Source organism: Macrosteles quadrilineatus, unplaced genomic scaffold, assembly GCF_028750875.1.
Source record: "Macrosteles quadrilineatus isolate MER2022 unplaced genomic scaffold, UCM_ALF_1.0 Scaffold_8__2_contigs__length_117827958, whole genome shotgun sequence".
NCBI classification, from domain to species: Eukaryota; Metazoa; Arthropoda; class Insecta; order Hemiptera; family Cicadellidae; genus Macrosteles; species Macrosteles quadrilineatus.
The window spans coordinates 90,669,511-90,688,639 of record NW_026542601.1 but is presented as its reverse complement, the minus strand read 5'-3'; the positions used below and the strand labels follow the sequence as shown (position 1 = coordinate 90,688,639).

General features: G+C 35.1%; 2 protein-coding genes across 2 annotated transcripts in view; one reads left to right on the top strand and one right to left on the bottom strand.

Moving 5' to 3' along the window:
* The window catches only part of LOC129000880 (uncharacterized), a 29,917-nt gene extending 23,691 nt beyond the window's left edge, over positions 1 to 6,226 (bottom strand). Inside the window, exons 1-2 of the mRNA XM_054427946.1 lie at positions 6,021 to 6,226; positions 4,909 to 5,143 (exon numbers count right to left, since the gene is read on the bottom strand). Coding sequence (XP_054283921.1) covers positions 4,909 to 5,143; positions 6,021 to 6,112 — 327 coding nt within the window. The 5' untranslated portion in view covers positions 6,113 to 6,226. The remainder of the gene's footprint in view (positions 1 to 4,908; positions 5,144 to 6,020) is intronic.
* A 3,058-nt stretch (positions 6,227 to 9,284) lies between these two features.
* Positions 9,285 to 18,851, top strand: LOC129000049 (cysteine desulfurase-like). Its single transcript, XM_054426903.1, has 11 exons — positions 9,285 to 9,514; positions 10,417 to 10,493; positions 10,786 to 10,902; positions 12,001 to 12,138; positions 12,657 to 12,849; positions 13,760 to 13,894; positions 14,674 to 14,831; positions 15,859 to 15,997; positions 17,291 to 17,423; positions 17,999 to 18,088; positions 18,581 to 18,851. Exons 1-11 carry the CDS (start codon positions 9,421 to 9,423, stop codon positions 18,642 to 18,644), a joined length of 1,338 nt encoding a protein of 445 aa, XP_054282878.1. The 5' UTR covers positions 9,285 to 9,420; the 3' UTR covers positions 18,645 to 18,851.
* The last annotated feature ends 278 nt before the right edge of the window (positions 18,852 to 19,129 follow it).

Genomic DNA, 19,129 nt, shown 5'->3' with positions numbered 1-19,129 from the left:
CTCCGTGAATTATTATAATTTTAATCAATACAACAAGCAATAATACATCTTTTGACTTTTTTACATTTAGTTACTTATACAAATATCAAATCACGTTTGTTCCGCTCAACTGGCTTTCACCTCTCTGAAAGCAACCCTAGTATATCAATTAACGTCTACACACTAGACAGTAAGAATAAAAAAATAATTCCCCTTAAAGTGACACCCCAAAGAAAACATGATCATCGAGATATACTATTGTACAGTAACCATTACATGTGGATAAGAAATTTTGAAGCATTCATAGGTAAACAATTAGTGAAAACATCATCTAGACTGTACATTTGTAGACAGTGTTTCAAACATTTCTATAAGAAACTCCATCTTCTGAATCATGAAACCGTCTGTGCAACAACTCCCTCAGATCCAATTGTCACACTACCAAAGACTGGTACCAAACTGTTCTTTAAAAATTACCACAAACAGTTGAAGATACCCTTTGTCATTTACTGTGACATAAAAAGTAAGTTAGTCAAAGAGGATACCTGTGAACCAAATCCAAATACATCGTTCACTCATCGTATAGGTACATACTCAATAGAAAGTCTCACATACAATATCATGGATGAATCAAGTAAAATAATACGTACACTTACCTTTCCAGACATATCCACATTCATGATATCATTAGAAAGTGAATGTGAATCAATAGGAAGGATATATAAAAGAAATATCCCTCCTAACTGGTATCCTCCCAAACCACAAATCAATGACACCTGTCACATATGTGGTCATATTCTTGACGACGACTACATCCTTGACCATAATCACGTAAATGGAAAAGTAAGAGGGTACGCCCATTCATCATGTAACTTTAACTATCGTCTACCACACTTTGTTCCTATAATAATTAAAGATTTTGGAATAGAACTGTTAAACTACTTCACCAGTGTCAATGCAAACATAAAATTCATCCCATTCAAGGGACAGATAGAAGTTCTTGTGCATATCAAAAAGAATCAAGAACACGACAATGAAGTTTTTAGATTTCTTCCAATTCATCCCCGATGATATACCATTCCATCAACTAGAATCTATACGATCAATCTGTATAGAGAACTATAACCTCGACATCTTCCACTACCTGACAATAGGTTCTTACTGTTTCGACGTCATGCTCAAAGTCACTAAAGTCCAAATAGAACTTTTAAACGACATAGACATGTACAACATGATAATGAAAGGAATAAGAGGTGGATATACATCCGCAATTAAAAGCTATGCAAAATCAAACCACCACACTCTTCCAAACTATAATGCCTCAGAACCAGATTCATTTATATACTTTTACGATATAATAGGTCTATACGCCACTATAATGTCAACAGAACCACTTCCACTTGACAATTTCAAATGGATTTCACCATCAACATTTAACACCACCAATAATACTACCAATGGTACAGGTTACATTTTAGAAGTAGAATTAAAATACCCTTACAATACCAATCACATAGACTATCCACTGTGCCCTTACCACGATGAAGGTACAGGAACATTAATATCTTCTTTCAAAGATATAAAACATTACGTGATCCATTACAAGACCTTAGAACAAGCTCTGTCAATGGGCATGATACTAGAGAAAGTCCATAGAGTAATTTCATTTAACCAATCATGTTGGTTAAAACCCTACATAGACATAAACACCCAATTACGAACAACCTACTCACATGACAAAACCCTCTCAAATTTCTTTAAACTGCAATCGAACTTAATCTATGGCAAATCAATAGAAAAAGTAACTGAAAACCTAAACAAATACTTCCTGTACAACAACACTAAGAAACTCATGTACTTAATAAAACAACCAACGTTCATAGACAGACTAATTCTAAATGAAAACAATTATATAATATTCATGAAAAAGAAAAGGGTCCAGTGCAAGAAACCCATAGCTGTAGGATTTTCAATACTAGATCTAAGTAAGAGATACATGTACCACATGTATTACAATAACTTGAAAAAGTACTTCCCACCGTTCAATTTAATATACACAGACAACGATTCATTTGCAATACAAGTATTCACTGATACTACTTCATTTACAAAAGATCAACATTTCATTTCTAATACTCTCTTAGGTAAATTCAAAGATACATCTCCTAATAATCCCATTCTAGAATTCGTTACAGTAAGAAGTAAAACATACGGGTACAGGACATTGAAAGATACCATACCACGACTAAAGAATTTACCCAAATCTTTTAATTTTACAAACTATAAAAACATACTACTATCCATTAAAATGTACAACACCTATAACAGAGTAATTGATAATAAACTATACCAAGTAATATAGAATAAAGCAGTAATAAAAATAAAAACACACACACACATAACACAATGACATCATCATGAACAATCACCATTTCACTCTCATTCTCTCTCTCTCACTCACTATCACTCCTCTATCTCCCCTCTCTCTCTCTATCTTTCTCTTTCAATACCCCTCTTCCTCCCCCATTTTCTCTTTCACTCTCTCTCTCTCACTCTCACTCCCAACTCACATTCTCTTTCTCTCTTTTCAATACCCCTCTACCTCCCCCATTTTTTCTTTCACTCTCTCTCTCTCTATCACTCCCACCCCCAAACATTCTCTATCCCTCTCTCTTTCATTACCATATTCCTCCTACATTTCTCTTTCATTCTCTCTCTCTCTTTCATTCTCTCTTTCACTTTCAATAACAAACACCAACCCTCAACTTTCAATCACAAATACACATATATGAAAATTTTCAATTTCATTTCAATTCTCCATAAAATCATCTCCTACCATAACTACTCAGGTTATTAAAAAAAAAATGTATTGGTATGAAAGTTGTTAAATAAATTTTATAGCATTTGGACTCTTTTTATGACAGTAAAGGTTTTTTTACTTCTGTCTGTAGTTCGAATTCTCATCAACCAAGTGTTGCCCACTAGTTTCGTTACTTGCATCACGCCAAAATATGTAAGCATTTGCTGCAATCGCCAAGACAGTTCGGTATTATGTCGACGGTCGGTTTGGTCGATGTGTGACGGCTTTCCATGTCGAGGTTCATGATTGATGTCTCGAATTGAAGGTTTGCACACAGAGATTTCACATCAAGCATCGGCATATATTTATCTTCAGTCCCACTCGGGTTACATAAACAAAATTTGCTCCCCCATGTATTTCTTATGGCAGTAAAATTTGGTTTTTCTTTTCCGAGTTTGTTAGGTTCATCTACCGGACCGGTTTTTTTAAGATTGAGGTCTCAAATTGAAGGTATGCACGCACAGATTTCACATCAAGCATCATCTACTGTATTACTCGACCAAAAAAAAATTTGATTTATTTTCAAATGCTTGCTTCAATTTAAGATTTATTTCACCAGTTATAATTATACAGTGTGATTGAAAAGTCCCGGAATGGTGTAATATGTTTTTTAACATTATAGATAAAGTAATAAAATTTGGCACATCAATAATAACCATGTCTACTCTTTCAAGCTATTATTACTTTTTTACCTCTTAAGGGGCCCGTGAGGACTAAGACAAAATTCTCAAATTGCAGCATAGGTCAAGTTTGGTATCAAATTAAAGGTCTTATTTAACTTAGTAAAACGCATTGCCGCAAACCCTAACTCAAACGGACAACTCAGTCAAAAGTGGCAGCCATTCAAACATTTCTTGAATCTGCCATTTTGAATCTTTAAACGAAGGCCATTTTTTACCCAATTGTTATTTTGAGCTCAAATTTGCGGCATTGTATTCTACTTATAAATACCTTTAATGTGATCTGCATATCGACCTATGCTTACGTTTATGATTTTCTTCCGACTTCTAGCGGGCGCCCCACAGTTATATAATAAGCTTTGCAAATTCAATGAATCTTTGAACAGCTGTCTTTTTTACTCCATTGTCCGTTTCAGTTCGGGTTTGTGGCATTGTGTTTTATTAACAGATACCTTTACCTTGATACCAAACTTGACCTTTGCTGCTATTGAAGAATTTTGTCTGACGCCTCGTGGCCTTAAGGGATAAAAAAGTAATAACAGCTTAAAAGAGAAGACATTTATCGCTATAATTGATTTACCTAATTGATTTACCAAGTTTCATTCCTTTATCTATAATAGTATATATGACATATAAAAGATATATTACACCGTTCCGGGACTTTTCAATCACACTGTAAAGGCCCTAATCCTATATATTTTGGCCTAAGAACCTTCAGTGAAATACCGGCTTTCATTTATCCTAAGTTATTAGTTATTCAAATCAGACAAGTTTCCAGCAAACGCAAGGTGAATAACCAACATAAAAATTATTTTTTATATGGTTTTCTATGATTAAAAATCAATACCTCGTGTATTGTTTGTTTTTTTATATGTTTTAGACTGAAAATGATCAGTAAGTTATAGGCTTTAATTTGAGCTATTGGTCGTTTGAATCACTTAAAAGTTCAAAAATCAAGATCCCAAGGTACTGTATTACTCCGTCAAAAATTATAAATTTAATTTTTTCTTGGATATGATATTTGTTTCAACGCTGCTGAGCAGCATGGGCCCTCTAGTACAATTTAAATCAAAGTAACCTGAATATCAAGGTGATAACAACTAATGGTTAGTAGAATAAACAATATTCTATAGTTTAAGGAAGTATTGAAATCCAACAGTTCTACCCTGTAGAGTTACGGTACCTATCATTTTTGAGGTCAACATAAGTTCAATAAAAGAGAGTAGGTATAATGACAGATTTGGTTGAAAACTACCTACTGTATTAAGAGAGAGAAATATGCATAACATAGAATATTGTTCCCTGATTTCGCTTTTCCACCCTAAAATATGGCTAATTTTGATTAGAATGTCTAGTAATAATTAAAAAAATTGGGAACACATAAATTACCATAGTATTGGTTGCTGGTCTACTCTTAATTTTTTCAATCAACTTCGCTTGAAAATTATTAAGTGAATGAGCATCTTTCTTCATCAATGAACGAAGCCGCTTTTTTGGTTGTTTCTGAGGTTGAAGCGCCACATTACATGTCTGCGTAGAAAGTGGATTTAAGCACCATCGGCAACAAATGGACCTGATATCGAGAGTGGAGTTTTCTTCTTCTGCCTTTAACAAACATTTGTGCCTGAAAAGAACAGACAGTTTAAATAGAACACTGCTAAATGAAGACTAATAACACCTTATAGAGTTTTAACTCATAATGGCTATGAAATGGGCTCAGAGGCTGTGGAATAGGTACTGGTACGCTACATTCTTGCTTCTGAAAAACTACTCTCACAAAGTAGGCCTAAAGCAGTTAAGCCTGGAGGCTGGAAATACTTGTAGGCTACATATTTCAGGAATGATGAGTGTGAGTGTTTGTACCAAGCCTAATCCACTGTAATGTGGTTAGAATTGACGTTTCCACATGTCCCCATACACAAGATGGCTTTCCGTCATCAGCTAAGAGAATGGGAGAGGGACAGTGTTACCCTCCGACCTCTGGGCTCTGGAGTTTCCCATGTTAACCTTATGAGAAATGGAATTAATGAATCTTAACAGCTGTTTCAATTAAACAAGTTGGTTCTGTTCTATGATGTTCAATAGCATTAAAGTTACAAGGATTACCAACAGGGTGCAGCACTATTATTTTTTTAATTTATGACAACAACTAATTTGCAACCAAAAGGTGAGTGAGCGTAGCAAACGAACTTCAACCTGGAGGCGAGTTAGCGTAGCGAACGAGCTAACCCGAAGGCAAGTGAGCGCAGCGAACGAGCTCCAACCTAAAGGTGAGTGAGCGTAGCGAACGAGCTCCAACCTAAAGGTGAGTAAGCGTAGCGAACGAACTTCAACCAGGACGTGATTGAGCCATGCGAACGAGATCATCTTGAAAATTAAGAAGTTAAACGGGGCAAAGCCCGCTACAGCTAGTATGTCATAACAATGGGTATTAACAACCATAACCTAATAAAACAAGTAAAAATCTTTAACAAAACCCTTATTTTGTTAAATGTACTTACATTAAGTTTGACTTGATAACGAATAAATTTCTGTCTTGATTCAGTGTATTATTCAAAAAATCGTACAACGCCAATACATTGTCTACTTCCATATCATTATTCTTCGAGATCAAAATATGAATACAACAAAAAGATTAAATAAAAGTACTATCAAGTATAAATGGTCGAATTTTCTAAAAGTGCTTTAACCTCTGAACTACTGTTTGACCATAGCCTATTTGATGTTTGTTTAATTGTTTGTGTTCGTTTCGTATTCGTGTCCTTGAGAGTTGAGGAGACCGAGGGAGGGAGGAGACGAGACGACGAGACAGTGACGTGACGAGACGCGAGACGAGTGAGTGATCAGTGACGGCAGTGCAGACGATAGTTTGCCAAAGACAGGTTAGGATGTTTAGAAACCATGCAACTTCACAGTTTGGTGATTTGCGGTTGCTTCCGTTTAGGATTGAGTATTGATACTACGAGCAGTATTCTTATTCTGTTTTAAATCTGATTAGTTCAGAAGAGCAAAACTGAAAATTTTAAATACGAATTTTGAAACCTTTTCTACATTCCTTTGTTTCTGTGTACAATCCTTTTTTTATCGCATTATCACATCCTACTTCTTACTTAGTGTCCAGCCTCCTGTGATAAACTCTACTTCAGTCATAGAACTAAACGAGTAGACTGCTTCAGGTTTAAGCCTACCTATCGCCTAGTAGAGTTTGGTCGGCATTATCGCTTGGTTAGATAAAATCCATTGACAGGGTTTGAATTGAACCTGCGGGACCATGGAAACCGAAGTACCATGCCCTACCACGGCTACCATTAACTCCGGAGTTAAAGGCGGCCGTGGCTCTACTGTTAGACTACCTCACTCTCCCCCACAATCGAATACACGCATTGGTTTTAAGCCAAAGATGATAACAAAATTACATTAATATTAATAATGTTAAACTACAACTTATTGAGTCAATTTTAAATGTTGGTTTTAGAAAATTTCCCATATAGCGAATAAGCTATTACGACCGTGGGTATCATGGTAAGACCTGGAACCGGGACCGATTTACTTTTTCGTGTTGATGTCCCCAGGCCAAAACACCATCAGTTTAAATCCCTTTATGGGGGGTTTTATGGGGTAAAAGTTGGGGTGTTCCTTTATTGACTCTAAAAGTATTAAATTATGTTATTTATTCTTAAACCAATGTGAAATGAAATGAAAATGCTTCTTTATTGAGGCGAACTTAGGACCACATGGTCCTTTCTTACAGTTAACCTCTAAAAAACTAATAATAACAACAAAATAATAACAAAAAATACAATAAAGTTTGTAACATAGCTAGTAATAAAATAGCATAAATCTATTCATCTTCCCTAACATACAGTCACACACACATACACCCTCTGCTGCATCTAGGCCTAACGCACGCCATCCCGCCAAGCCACGGCCATCCGGTCAAGGTCAATATTCTTTCAGCGCCACCATCAGTCGGGATCGGTTTTCTATAGATTTGATGGGCAGAGGTATGGAGTTCCATAGGCGGCAGGCTGTTACTAAAAATGATTTATTATAAACAGTTGTTCTATGATGAGGAATTCGAAGCGTGGACGAGCCAGAGCGGGTATCCCTTGCGCCTCTTCCATTCAAAAATTTAAAATTCTTTGCATGATAATTTGGGATTCCAAGATTGATGACTGAATGAGTAATGGAAAGTATTCGTATTTTTCTGACGTCCTCTAATTTCAAAATTGATTCATTAATGTAATAGGGTGTGACATGGTCATCACGCCTAAGATTGAACAAGAATCGAACACAATAATTTTGTACACATTGCAATTTTGTTGCCAAAGCCAGAGTCATATCATTAACCACGGTGTTGCAGTAGTTGAAGTGTGGAAACACGAGTGATTTGACAAGTAAGAGTTTAATGTGAAAAGGTAGAAGTCGTTGCATCTTCTTCAGTGTGTGAACAGCGGCAAACACTGTTTTACAAGTGCTTACCACCGCGTCAGTCCAGTCCAATGTGCGGTTTAGAGTCAAACCAAGACTTTTAACTTTGTCGGTATTGTAAAGTGGTTCCGTTTACAGTGATTTTTGGTAAAATGTCTAAGTCCACTACCACTTTGTTGAGTAACCGTGAGTGACCTATGATGATTGGCTTTGTTTTGTCAGGATTGAGTCTAAGTCCGTTCTTTTCTGCCCATTGAACAATTCTGTTGATGTCGTGATTCATCATGTTTATAGTTTCATTTGCATCGCTCACTTTCAAATGAGAATAGATTTGCAAGTCGTCAGCGTACAAATGAAACTTTGCGTGGTGTAGTACTGTACTGATGTCATTGATGTAAATGGTGAAACACACACACACATTCACACATTTCAATGCACACATTTTCAATGTGTAGAGCTTTAAAACAAATAATTAAATAATTCAGTATATTAACGCGTTGTCATGAGCTTAGTGGTTAAAAGAGAAAATTTATAAAAAACAATAAATTTAAAATTTTCACAAAATGGAGAATAAGTAAACTGCAAAAAAAGTAAACTGCTGTAGTTTGCTTGGTGGTTGAATGTTTTGGTATCTGAAGATTAAGACTGTTTCGCAAAGACTATGGACATGATCTGGAATTTGAAAAGATGGAAATGTTCTTTTTCAGAAAAGAGAGTGTTTCATGTAGGGTGTATACGCATGGAAAAGTTAAAATATTTGAAGACTGAAAAAAATCTTTGCATGAGGTTCGTGAGTTGATTTTAAAGATGGTTCGAATTGCTCTCTTTTGAAGTAGAAATAGAAATCTGGTCCTTCTATTCTCACATCCCCATGCCGGCACTGCCTATATACTAAATGAGGCAAAGTTACCCCTTAATAGAGGGTCATAAGAACGTTCTGATCAGAAAAATTCGACAATTTGTAGAATAAATATAACATTTTAAGGATATATTTAGTAAAGAAAATCCAATCATAAAAATGGAATTTCGCTTAGTGTGCAGGTTTGCTGTGGTGGGGGTGTAAATTGTAGTGTGTTCTATAATCATAAGTAAGTCATAAGTATGTCAATCACAGTAAAACATAAAATATATACAAAGTCCCTCATCCTACAACATGCTATAGTGCAATCAATAGTGTCGTTTTATTATATTACCACCCAATATCTATAACTATCTTAATTTATCTCTGCGCACATTTCTTTTGTAAGCCTGTAAAGTACAGCTGATTAGCGCGGTGCTGTTTTTGTTTGTTTTTGTTGTCTGCTTGCATAAGCAAGCAAAGCAAGAGAAGCTTACTTACGACAGTAGGCCTAGTGTGTAAAGTTAAATAATTTATTTGAAGGACCGGATTGGTTTCGAATTTATGTAATCAAGTACAAAAATTGTATAATAACCTGAATTTAATTTATCTTATTGGTATTTATAACTAAAATGCATTGTCTAAAAGGTGGCTTTCTAACTCAGACTTGCAAAGTCTTTGGTTCTAGGTTTCAGCGAGGAATTTCAAAGGCAGCTGCTGGTGGAGGTTAGTCAAACCATATTAATTAATTTGGCTGCACTTAACTTAAGGTCCTACACTCATTCGGATGAAAATATCGATTAGCCTATTTGATTGTTTCATTCGATATATCGGTTGGTTTGTTAGGTTAGGTTAACCTTACCTCCATAGGCTAACTAACCAAACGATAAGTTATGTCGAATGAAACAATCGATATATCGATCGATATTTTTCCATTTGAATGAATGTAGGACCTTAAGTAAAGTTATAGTAAGGTTAACCTAACCTAACTAACGAAACAATATATCGAAATAAATAGGTAATCAAATAGGCTAATCGATATTTTCATTCTGATGAGTGTAGGACCTTAAGTAAAGTACAGCCATTAATTTTACGTTTAAATATTTTTTGCACCACGTAACTGCACTTACATGATCGTGCGTTGCAATTACCATAGCCTATCACTTATCGACTAACCTGTAGGCTATAAGTTAGGTTTAGTTAACTTATTTTTGGTTGGTCAATAGTTTGCAATATGTTAGTCCTAGGCCTAGGGAGTAGGAAATGTGTTTGGTTTTAAAAGTTACTTAGTGACAACCATGGCTGCACTTAAGTATCTGTCCTTCATTCATTCGAATGAAAAATGTTGACATATAGATTATTCGGTATATCGATTATTTCATTCGGTTAGTTAGGTTAGGTTAAACTAACTAACCAAACTTGATATGTATCTAATTAACTATACAGCCCGATGTGTAACTTAATCGGGATTCGCAGGTGCGCTAAATGTAGGAAGCTTTAAAATGACACTTCAATTGCATAAATAGGATAGCCTAAGTTAAACGACTAGAAAATGGATGAAACAGAGGAAACCCATATTGAATTAAGTATTTATAGATAGATAGGCCTAATCTTTGTTTTTATTTCAGTTGATGTTGCCGTTGATTTAAAAGGCCAAATAGATGCTCGACCTTTATATTTGGATTTTCAAGCAACAACACCAATGGTAAGTCATAATTTAGTTCCAGAACTAAAGTCTAGAATATAGGCCTATTATTTCTCTTAGGCTTTACAGACAAATTAAAAACCTATTGTAGTAATCTACTGTTCTTTGCACAAAATAACCGCTCTTATGAGTTTTGATTCTTGTCTTATGTGCATAACATCTTAGGCCAAGAATCAGTGCCTACATAGGCTACTAAATATCGATTGCCATTGCCACAGTCCAATTGAACCTCACAATCTCGAACGACAACTTCTTATCGTTATTATCTTCTGATCGGTTGAATTTATTTCAGGACCCTCGAGTGTTAGATGAAATGCTTCCGTATTTATGCCAGCATTGGGGAAATCCACATTCACGAACTCACGCTTATGGATGGGACAGTGAAAGGGCAATGGAACATGCTAGAAAGGTATAGATAATAATGCTAATTTAATATTTGTTACCAGTATCAATCTAAGTAGAGGGTAATTTTGTAGGCTATTCTTTTTTACCAAAACTTACTGGTGGTATTGAGAAATCTTAACACTTTTAGCAAATTTCCCTATAGGGTAGTGTTAGCAAATTTCCCTATAGGGTAGTATTAGCGAATGTCCCTATAGAGTAGTAGCTTTGACTATTAATACAACAACTGTATTAATATAAACTTCTGTATCCAATAGTCTATGGTAGTAGGTTATGACAGTTTAGTTTTACGGTATAATTAAAGATTTTAAAATTAATTTTATAATTTAAAAGTTAATTTTATATGCCCTAACTAAAAAATTATAAAATAAATTTTAAGTAGCCCATTTCTTAAATTGGCGAGAGTGGCTCTCCCACAATCCCCCAGTCCTTCGCAGAAAAGGTTCTCATCAGTTCCGGACAAGGAAAATGAGACGCTAGTAAGAATCTTGTGCCTACATAGGCTACTTAATATTAATAACCAATTACCATTGCCACAGTCCTATTGAACCAAAAAGGTAAAACCCCAATAGGTCAAGAATAACAGTGTTTTGTATAAGTTTTCAAAAGTCCTTCAGATTTCTTCTATAAGGTAGGAAGAATTATCTTATTGGTGTCATTATTTAATAGAAAACAGATATAGTATCGGAAAGGCACAAAACCTACTCTTCAGTAGAAGCTAAGGTTTAAGATACCAGAAATGGGCAAAAATGCCTGTATTTAATCTTTTAGGTTCTATCATTTTTGATGGTTCGAAACTGGACCCAGCTGTTCCTGATCATTGGGCTTTAAATAAATGATCCTGGCTAATGAAACAGCTGATCTTAGTCAGTATCAAAGCTACACAGATCATCTCACACCATTCTACACTCATCCTTCACTCATATTTGGGTTAAAATACGCACCTAAGTGGCGTCCCCATCTTAATGATTGATAATTGATAATCAGGCCAGGAATTGACCTTCCCATTACCCTCACATGATTTAATTAAAAATACAAAAAATAAATATTGGAAAGTAGAAATTTTAAATGGCTTATTTTATTTCAATTTGTATGTTTTTAACAGCAAATAGCTGAACTGATCGGAGCAGACCCCAGAGAAATTATTTTCACATCAGGAGCAACAGAGTCGAATAACCTTGCAGTCAAGGGTGTGGCTAGGTTCTACGCTAGCAAGAAGAAACACGTCATCACCACACAAACGGTAATCCATCCTCTCTTTTCTAAAGCTTGCTGAATTCTTGTAACTTTGTAAATCATGCAAATTGTTGTAGACCCCTTTTGTACAGACATGGAGCCAGGCTACCTTACCTTTTTACCTTTTTGGTGTAAAAAATCTTGGTAAACAATCAGAAGTTACAAAATTGATCAGTTACGTTTAAAAAGTACTACAGCATTACATTTAACAATAACGGAACACAGAAATTACATAATTAATAACATTATTTATCGAACATATACTTTGTTTGACGACCTTGTAATTTAGCTTAGCAATGGTTCATGTTCAGTAAGCCAAATGTTCAGTACAAAATTGTAGAGAAATTTAATTCTCTGGTTGGTAAAAAGAGTCTCTGAACATTTTTGATGGTCTTGTTCTTATCACTAAAATCTAAATCATGCAGGGACTTGAAAATATCAAAGTACCGTAGTAAAATATTTTGACCAATCCATCTCATTTCAGCTCAATTTGTCATTTTCAACATAAAAGTGTGATTCTCGCAGGAACACAAATGTGTGTTGGATTCGTGTCGTCAGCTGGAAGGGGAAGGGTTCCAGGTGACGTATTTGCCTGTGGACGACGGAGGTCTGATAAGTCTGGAACAGCTGGACAAAGCTATCACAGAGCAGACGTCTCTGGTGTCCATCATGACTGTCAACAACGAGATCGGCGTCATACAGCCAATCGAAGAAATAGGTAAAAAAGTTATAAAATTGAGCTAGAAGGATTTTTTATCAGGCTTTGTAACTATTGAGGATCAAGTCGGGGGGTATCAAAAACAATGTACAAATATACTAACACATATACAAACATATAATATGTCTGGGGGGAAAAAGTAAAAATGGTATCTCAACAGGATTTGAACTCTTTTCTCGAAGGTATCTTAGCGAATTTCCCTATAGAGAAGTAGCCATTACCTTAGGTCTCATACTTTTTCATTTTGATGTTCGCAGAGGCCAAAAATATGATTCGTTCAAAATTTTTTATATGTGTTTGTGTGTGTCCGTAAACGCAATAACTTGTCCAATTTTGTATAAAGGTGTAAGGTGGGATAAACTTGAATGAGTTCGCGAACCAGCATGATCGGACCATGGTAACAGGGTTTTACAGGGGGTTTTATGGGGTAAAAAATGGGTTTTCTCATTTTTGACCCTCAAAACACAAAATTTCTCTCTAGACATTTTTAAAGAGCTTAAAAAACAAATAACTTAGTATATCCAAGTGTTTTTTTTTACGGTTATTGGTAACAGAGAAAATTCTAAAGATTGTAAATTTAAAATTCCCATGTTATTCTTATGGAGAATATTGTAAAATGTTGTAGTTTGCTTGTTTATGGATATATTTTGATCAAAATTGGCAAATTTATTTATTTTATACTTTTAAGCTATTGATATTTTACTAAAAAAACACACTTGATTAGCTTCCTTGTAGCAGCAAACCTAGGTACTCGTTAAGCCTAATGTTAATTAAAATAGATTTAATTGAAAATTAATTCAGACAAATGGAAATTTGCTTAGTCTGCAGTTTTGCTGCAGCGGGGGTATTTTATATGTAGGATTTTTCTAATTTGTATCAGATTGAGTTAATAATTGTGTTAATGTTCTAGGAAGGCTGTGTAAGGCAAAGAAGGTCTTCTTTCACACAGACGCAGCACAAGCTGTTGGCAAAATACCTTTAGATGTCAACAAGCAGAACATCGACTTGATGTCCATCAGTGGTCATAAAATTTATGGTCCAAAAGGTAAAAATACCTTCACTGATTGTAATCTCTTCGTGAACCCTACGAATTCAATATATTATTCAGTGATTTAATTATGTATAATTTTAATTTTATTTGATGTATTCTCAAAGAATCCACCAACTCTAAAATTGCCCACTGTTTATTGTAGACGGTCGCTCCTCCTAAGCTCTACCACTGATGGACTCTTCATGTGTCGTAATGTACACCAAATCTGACCAAGATAAGGATTGAACCTTCAGTCTAAAGGGTCGTCTCAAATAAAACAATTAAACATATATTTAACTCAATTTAACTATTTTAAACTCAATTTTGTTTCAAAATTAAAACTTCAATCCAACCAACCTGTATTCTGATATTAGGGTGCGAACTGGTGGGGAGCGAGCTGGTGTAGTGGTTAGAGCGCGGGATTTCAGTCCTTGAGGTCCCGGGTACGATCCCCGGCAAGTCACCAAATGGATTTGATCTAAGTGATAATGCCGCAACCCCTAGGTCTAGCCTGAAGTAATGTGAAGAACAATCCCAGGCTCGTTCCTATCGTCCTAGAAAAAAAACCTGTATTCTGATAGTACACAGAATATGAAAAAGTAATTACTAAACAAGCACAGATTGAAATGTTTTGAAGACCTTCATTTGTAAATAATAGTTTCACAAAATACATCTTCAAACAAATTGACACAAATAATACATCAGGTTTAACACAGATAGTTCCAGCAGAATATTATATTTGGGTAGTAATGTGATGTTGTAAATCGTAAATGTAATTTTAATATGACGTATAGGCGTGGGAGCTCTGTATGTCAGACGTAGACCTCGAGTGAGAGTAGAGCCTCTACAGAACGGAGGAGGACAGGAGCGTGGCCTGAGGAGTGGCACTGTGCCGACCCCACTGGCTGTAGGTCTAGGAACTGCTTGTCAGATTGCACAGGAAGAAATGGGGGTGAGTATTCGACTTGTCGTGATTTGTTACTCAAATTTTTATCACTTGGATGTATATACCAACACAATTAAACGTAAAATTAATTTCATCATTTAATATAAGTTAATTTCACTATGTTAATTTATGCTACTAAAAAAAGAGAACCAATAAATGTTTTTGTTGCTTTTTCGTTACTTGATTAGAATACAAACAGTTAGGATTATTGAACCTTCCCTCTCTCTATATATATTCATGACTGTTCATTCAGAAGAATTTTTATCTTCTTTGTGAACAGCAACTACATGCATACAACACAAGGAGCAAAGACAGTTTTAAATACCGATTACATAACTTAACAATCTATGAAAAAGGTCACAGTTACATGGGTATGAAGCTTTTAATAATCTACCTGCAAACATTAAAAGCAAAATCTGTTTAAAGAGTTTTAAGAATACTCTAAAAAAATGCATCTTTTAAACCAAGTATTTTACCCTGCAAGTGACTTTTTATAAAATTAGGATTATTATGTACAAGGATAGGGATCAGCTAGCTTACCTGGTAGACAAGAGTCCACATTAGCCTTGGTAACATACATAAAACGCATAACACAACACAGAAAAATGAATATTTCGTCTAGGGATTTCATCAGAAGGGAGAAGAAAGAAGGCTTTTAAGGCCAACCATAAAATCAGAAGTGTCCATCAGCAGAAGGTTAGGTCAGCAACTATCCTCTTGTTCACAAAACATTTTCCTACATTTTGCTTACTTGAACCTTTTTTATTATAGGTAAATGATCCATTACAGAATTGCAAGTTTGAAATAATTTTGAAAGAAAACCATGCTGTGCTGCATCGAATAGAATCGCATCGATTTGAATTGAAGTTCTTTGAATCACATTGATGCATCGAATCGAAAAACTGCATCGCACACCCCTATCCAGTAACAATATCACTTTGAGTCAAACCAGCTAAGCTATTTATTATAACGCAGCAAATAATTTGTGTACTCATTCTCTAACCTCTAAGCAAATGAATTTGGTTATGTTCAGTACGACCATGCTTGGATGGAGAAGCTGTCAACTCGTCTGATAGACACCATCATGTCAGAGCTGCCAGATGTTATCAGGAACGGTGATCCTGACCATGTATATCCTGGCTGTGTAAATCTCTCCTTTGCCTACGTTGAGGGTAAGAAGGCTACACAAACTTATTATATAGCAAAAGCCTAGAAAGACAGCATTTGATAGGCCTCAACAATCTGGGATCAGTACAAGGAGCTTGAACAAGTTTTACTGAATCATGTTGCGTTCACAAAGAAAGCTGGTTACAAGCGCTTGCAAGTACCAACCGGTGTGAGAAAAGTCTACATTGTACCAAGCGTGTGCGTTCACAGACAAAGCTTGCCCTGGCTTGCAAGCGCTTGCTACAAGTGCTGACAAGCATGCAAGACCGTTTTGTACTTGTTTTCCGGTTTTTGTTGACCGAACCAGTCAGTGACAAACAACTGTGCCATATGGGTGTCGATGAACTGATATCTCAAGGCTTTAGAAGAGGGGCTATTTGGGACAAACGCCTCAAACTTGCTAATAGAGTTTCTTCAGGGTGTAACTAAACGTGGATAACTCCATTCTCATATAATAAAAAAACCTCCCTTTGTCCAATGTCAATAGAGGAAATTGAAGGTGGTATTCCACAAACCTAACTCTTCCACGGTTAATTGCATAAAAACAGTCTTCCCTTCCACGAATTTTTTATTCAACATTTTCAAGCAAAAACTCTTTATCACTTGATGAAGACATTGTCTTGACAAAAAAACTAGCTTTTGTTGTGTACACACAACAAAATTCTCAAGCGCTTGGAGAAAGCGCTAAAAATATATTACTTGTAACCAGCTTTCTTTGTGAACGCACCCTAAGCCTTCTAGGCATGATCAGATGAGATCATACTTGGTAAACAAAAAGGCCTGATGCTCTATTAAAGTGTTTTTTCAGCTATTTTAAATGAATAACATCTACTTTTTATCATTGCTTATTAATCTGGAATTTCTGGTAATCTACTAAGCTGGCTTTTTGGTAATTTTTGCCATTGGCTAAGTCTTCAAGGTGCCGAATTAGAAAGAGTATACTGTACTTTGACACTCTTAAATTAATACTCCTTAACTTGGTTACATTTTAAAGGATAGCCTAGGGGCTGATTAAGGACTTTTTTTTTAGAAAGTGCTCTTGTCCAGCAAGCTTTCTCTAGAAAAATAGCTTGTTTAGAAATAACCGAGAAAAGTTTTGAAGAATAGCAGTTGTATCATACCGACAAAAGTTCAATTCAACTGTTTATATCCAGGTCATATTTATATGATTATTTGTTCGTCAACTTACAGTAGGCCTATTAATAAATGAGGGGTTACATCTGTATTTGATAGTTAAAACACAAATACATAGTATTGAAGGAGTATGGATTTTGTTAATTACGAGATATGTATTACAGGTGAATCACTACTGATGGCACTGAAGGATGTGGCGCTGTCTAGCGGCAGCGCGTGTACATCAGCCTCCCTGGAGCCTTCGTATGTTCTACGAGCCATCGGAACTGATGAAGACCTGGCCCATTCCTCCATCAGGTCAGTTGATGTCTCTAGGTCAAAACTCGCTTGGAACACCTTAAGCTATTTAGGACACCTTTATGACAAGATATGACTGTATGCATACCTTATACATTAGTATGTTTAGGTAGTCAAGCTCCTTTTTACTCTCATCCTATACTCAAATTCCTGGCTGTATGCGGTTCCATTTTGCACTATTTTATATGTACATGATTCATAAAAATGTTATTTTTATGTGTATGTACAGTTCTGTATGTAGGCTAACATAACATTGCTTAAAACTGTTAGTTTTACTTATAGTAACTTATCAAAATACTTTGATTTCTTTTAGGATGGGTTGTAAAATCAAATTTTTACTGACGACAGTCTGATAAATTGTATCTACCAGAATGTTTCCACCACAAATAGTGAAATATACAAGTTTATGTTAGTTATGTTATTTACATAGACACAGTTATATGTCTCACTTTCACATCCTAGGATACTTGTAGGACATTTATATAGTTGCGTATATGGAACTCATTATGTTATTTGATTTTTTTTCGGGTTCTTTAAAGATAATTTCTTTGGTGTACAGTTTTGTTTTTTCTCAGGTTTGGATTTGGAAGGTTTACAACAATGGAAGAGGTAGACTACACAGCTGAACGGACAATTAAACATGTCAAGAGGCTGAGGGAAATGAGGTGAGAAACTAAATAATTCTTTCATACAAGTGGTGTCATGGATTCATAATATAAATTTGTAGTTTTATATGGGTAGCAAAGAATAATATATGTGAAGAGGCAGCCTATATTAAATGTACACCAGGTGTATACACCTATAAATCAATAAATCTAACCATTTTATATATCCAATCCAACTCCAAGGTTTGCTTTTTGCTTCAGCATCCATGTTTTGTGCTCGAAATATAACCCTTTTTAAAACTCCCCTAATAAAAAAAAAATTGATCACAGATAAGTTTTATATGGTGTACAACAATCCAATGTTGTATATTTTTTAAGGACAACATAATAGGAAGTTGTTGAGTTGTACCTCTTATATTTGTCTTTCTTTCCTCCATTAATAATACAGTCACTACTTATAGAAAGTGTAAATAATAAGTGTAAAGTTTGTATTCTAAGTATTATAGCGTATGTCAACTTAATTTATTTTTGTAATATTCTATTCTATTTCAGCCCCCTATGGGAAATGGCACAAGAGGGAATTGATCTAAAATCAATCAAGTGGTCTCAACACTAAATTTCTACAGGACATTTTCCACAATCAACAACCTGATAAAATTAGTGTAAAATTAAGCATGTCACTTATTGTTGCACTCATATTTTTAGAATAATGATTTGAAGACATAATTACAATATACCTGTTGGCTGTAAAAATGTTCTGTTTCTATATTTAGAGTATAGTGTAAAGTTGATGTATATGAAATAAATGTGATACTTTATTTTATTATTGTTATTTTATTGTTGTTTTATTATTGTGGATTATTGTTATTAAGGTGGTTTCTTAAAATGTTAATAGAAAATGTTATGGCTGTCAAAGATATCCTTATATATAATACATGAAGGCGATTTTTACAAAACACTACTCCTCCGTTAATAACTGACGGATTTCTACAAACAATGTGTCACAATTAAGTATTTTTTGTTTAGACGCCCCCTTTCACCAATTCCTGTAATAAAAATCCTCGGGCTTTGCCCCACAGGCTATCTAAATCCCAATGTGTT

Bases quoted from the DNA above. Each gene is read 5' to 3' on its own strand.
- LOC129000049 (XM_054426903.1), top strand. From the start codon at position 9,421: ATGCATTGTCTAAAAGGTGGCTTTCTAACTCAGACTTGCAAAGTCTTT. The intron at 14,832-15,858 runs GTGAGTATTCGA...GGTTATGTTCAG, and splicing joins TTGCACAGGAAGAAATGGGG to TACGACCATGCTTGGATGGA. The intron at 15,998-17,290 runs GTAAGAAGGCTA...TATGTATTACAG, and splicing joins CTCCTTTGCCTACGTTGAGG to GTGAATCACTACTGATGGCA.